Genomic DNA, 4,007 nt, shown 5'->3' with positions numbered 1-4,007 from the left:
GTCTCTTGGAGGAGAGACGAAACGTTTCATTAGAGAAGAACCCGTCCAGAAGACCTATACAATTTTTTTTCCTTTTGATTTTTTACCTGGATTACTGAGATGCATCAGGACATTCTCTAAAACATATTTACCTGAAAGGTTGCAAGAGTCATGAACCAGTTATCTTCTTCCTGTATCACTGACACCAGCTGTCAGATCTACTTAGAACCCTAATTCAGCATCATGCCACAATTCAGATAAGGTCAGAGGTCAGCTGATGCCACAGCTCTCATTCAGCCTTTGATGTGTTCAGCAGGGATTAGCTAGGGAACATTTTGACAAGATTATTCAGCTCGAAYTAAAAGCTTTTTTTTAGCGGTCTTCCGTGTTCCCCTTAATTCCAGACGACGAGATATCAGACAGAGAGGTCCCGATCAGGAAGAAAGGCCGGCCCAAGAAAAAAAAGGACGCGAAGAAGAAGGACAAAGAGGGGAAACCGGTCAAAGCGAAAAAACGAAAAAAGATAGTAAGTTGATCAGTCTTGTCCGTCCGGATGGCTGTGCATTCTGGAGCATTTGATTTGTATTCTTTCTTCCACTTGCCCAGGACAGCGATGTAGAGCGAAACTCCGACAGAGAGCGAGACTATGGCGAGAACTCGGACAGCGCGGCCAGCAACTACGGCTCCGGGGAGAAAAAGAAGAAGAAGAAGCACAAAGAAAGGAAGGAGAAGAAAACCAAGAAGAAGAAAAAAGGCGATGGGGACCGAGACAGCAGCCAGGAGGAAACCACCAAGGTGAAAAAAACAAACAAACAAAAAAAAGCTTGATTGGCCTCTGAGAGCTGAGCTAAAAGATATGAATGAAAATGATTTTTTTTTTCTCAGCAGCCTGTAGAGCAGAAGACTTCTGCCCAGCTGGCAAAGGAGTGGGGTCTGGAGGATGTTGATCATACCTTCACAGAGGAGGACTACAGGGAGCTCACCAACTATAAAGCCTTCAGTCAGTTTATGAGGTAGGACTTTCTTTGTACACGGGGTGGTCCTGGTGTTGACGGGTTTCAAAACATGTTGACAAACTCAGAGTCTAAAATATTTGTAGACGTCTAGAACTTGGTCCTAAAGTGAAAGTTTAGTAGAAGTTTGAAGTTGATCACATTGATGTTTACGTTTTGATAAGATTGTTAAAAGTTAAAAGAACAACTTTGCTCACATGAAAGATAAAACTTGTTTTTTTTTAAATATATTTATTGCATCTTACTGAGCTACGCAGGGGTATATGAGTTTTTATGGCAGTTTAAGTCAGAAATTGTAATTTGGACCAAATGACAGACATGTTGATGTTCCAGAGGAATCTCTTGTACAGCTCCATGTTTCTGGCATTTTAAATGGAACATATGCAAAATCCACTTTTTTTAGCTGTTAAATACAGTTTGTTGTTTACTTGCAGTCTCTAGGAGTGCAGGAAATTAGAATGTAGTTTCTCCTGGTGCTGTGGAGATATCTTTATATTCTATAAGGGTCATACTTTTCAGTTCGTTCATTTTTCTCCATTCCCCGTTACGTTTTTCTTAAAGCAATTATCTAACAGTATTTGCTGCAAAACCATTAAACAAGTTCATGAACTTCTGGCTAACCAATTTCACAAATCCACGGTTCTGCCACTTCATCTTCCTTCTATTTCTCTGGGTCAGACTCTGGCTCCAACATGTAAGGCTGGAGGGACAAGTCTTCCCTTGTTGACATCTTTTAATTCATTTGTAAATAAAACGTTTCTGCATCACTACATAATCAAAGCTCTGCTATCAAACTACAAAAATGGCCAAACGCTGTGGAGAGGTGCAGTTTGCAAAGTGCTTCATTTGCATTTAAAGAGACTGAGTTGCACAGAGGTGAAAGCGGGGCCTGTGGACAGGCAGCGCACACAAACACACACACAAACAGGCACGATCTAGTAGAGCTATCTTTWTGGGGACATTGCATTAACGTCCATTAATTTCTACAGCCTAACCCTGACTCCTTACCCTAAACTTAACCTCACAGGTTAACCCTGACCCTAAAACTTACCTAAACTCAATTCACACCTTAGTCCTAAACCAGACCCCTGACCCACTAACATCTCCATCCATCCATCCATCCATCCATCCATCCATCCATCCATCCATCCATCCATCCATCCATCCATCCATCCATCCATCCATACATCCATACATCCATCATCCATCCATCCATCCATCCATCCATACATCCATACATCCATCCATAAGTACCAGTTGGTCCCCACAAGTTGGTGTGTGTGCCAAAAAGGGTCCCCACATAGTAGGGAACACCCGCTTGCACACTTATGAAGCGTACAGAAGTTTATGAAATTTCTATAAAGTTACAAACAGACAGGGAGAAGAATTTGTGAAAACAGCAGCTACTGAAGATGTGACATCGCTACCCACCACCGCTATCCAAGTCAGCACAATTTATTCTCTGTGTGTCTTCCTCTGGCTTCAGAAAATAAATGCGGTCACTCTCACGCTGCTYGTAAAGTTTATAAAATGTGCGTAGTGTAAAACAAACAACACTCGACAAACCTAAGGTTTGTCACGGTGCTCTGAGGCATCAATCATCTGAAAGAGAGTCTGAAAATCGAACAGGGCGTTGTAACGACACCCTGATGCCCCTCGTTCTAAATTTCTGTCTGTGGTGCTACAATAAGCAGGAACTCGGACCAAAGCAGTGCAGTTCCAGTTTTTATAGACCCCAACTGAATGATTTAAATGTAAAAAATAAGGTTTTAAAAGCATAAAATAAAACTAGGTTTTGTTTCATGTTTTTGTCTATATTAGTACGTTAAATTGACTTCTTATTATTATTCACCATCGTTTCCTTTTTCAACTCCTAACTTAACAAGCTTATAGAGTTTCTTTGGACATGTTGACGATCTAACCACGACATCCACTTTACATTTCAGAAGTTATGTTTGTCAGACAATAAAAACCCTTCCACTCAGAATCCTGCAACATGTAAACATCAGGGTTCTTATGAGTATTTTCGGCAATCCTTGGAAATGTTTAAAATTAGATGTGGAGTTTTAGAGGTTTGGAAAGTGGTTACATTTAGGATAAAGTTATTTAAAAGCAGCAAACAAAACAAACAAACAAACAATAAACTCTGTTCTCATATCGATGGTTGATGTGTCCGAAACCTAAATATTTGTTAATGTCATGCAGCATGTCCATTTGTTCCCCTACAGCAGAGATTCTCAAACTGGGGTCCCAGGACCCCCAGGGGTCTGTGAGCCATATCTTTAGGGTCCTCAAAAAATTCAATAAATTTTTAATTTGGTTTTTTATTTTAAAAAATGCACATGGGGATCAATGCTCTAGTCAAAAAAATACTAAACCAAACCAAAAATGATATTCCCACGGCATTTAGGGGTTAACATGATGGTAAATTCTTTTTAAACAGCCTTGGGATTATTAGGGGGTCCCTGCTGATAATTTTTCATCCTTGCAAGTAGGATTGGGCATAATCGTATCGTGTGCAATTAATCGTCAGAAAAACATTCATCGATTATTTTTCGGCACTTGACAATTAAGACGATTAATGCCACCAGGCAGAGTCCACTTGGTGCTTCTCGCCGCTTCAAATATGATGAATATTAAAAAAAATTCTGTAATTTATTTATCTATCAACACATTTTAAAATTTGATGTATAGCCTGAAGACTGTAATTTTGACAATTTGGGACACATTTTTATGAAAAGCAAATCTTTTCCAATAAATTGGTCATGTGACTTGGACATAAGAGTGTCCAGGGGATTAACCGTCAGTTTAATCGTTATCAGCTAAATACGACAGTTAATCGTGATTAAATTTTGCCAATATCGCCCAACCTTACTTGCAAGGGGTCCGCAGAACCAAAATGTTTGAGAACCCCTGTCCTACAGACCCAGCTGAAGTGACTAAAAATGTGTGTGTGTGTGTGTGTGTGTGTGTGTGTGTGTGTGTGTGTGTGTGTGTGTGTGTGTGTGTGTGTGT

General features: G+C 40.1%; 1 protein-coding gene across 4 annotated transcripts in view; it reads left to right on the top strand.

The window, feature by feature from the left end:
* Nucleotides 1-4,007, top strand: part of chd3 (chromodomain helicase DNA binding protein 3) — a gene marked incomplete at its 5' end in the record, with an annotated part of 53,635 nt that overhangs the window by 2,087 nt on the left and 47,541 nt on the right. For 2 of the 4 annotated variants that reach the window (XM_014016194.1, XM_014016191.1), the window contains 3 exon segments: nucleotides 384-505; nucleotides 586-774; nucleotides 868-992. In XM_014016194.1, the coding sequence (XP_013871648.1) occupies nucleotides 384-505; nucleotides 586-774; nucleotides 868-992 (436 nt within the window). 4 annotated transcript variants of the gene reach the window in all.

Source organism: Austrofundulus limnaeus, unplaced genomic scaffold (assembly GCF_001266775.1).
Source record: "Austrofundulus limnaeus strain Quisiro unplaced genomic scaffold, Austrofundulus_limnaeus-1.0 Scaffold140, whole genome shotgun sequence".
Lineage (NCBI taxonomy): Eukaryota > Metazoa > Chordata > Actinopteri > Cyprinodontiformes > Rivulidae > Austrofundulus > Austrofundulus limnaeus.
This window is presented reverse-complemented; position numbering and strand designations above follow the sequence as displayed.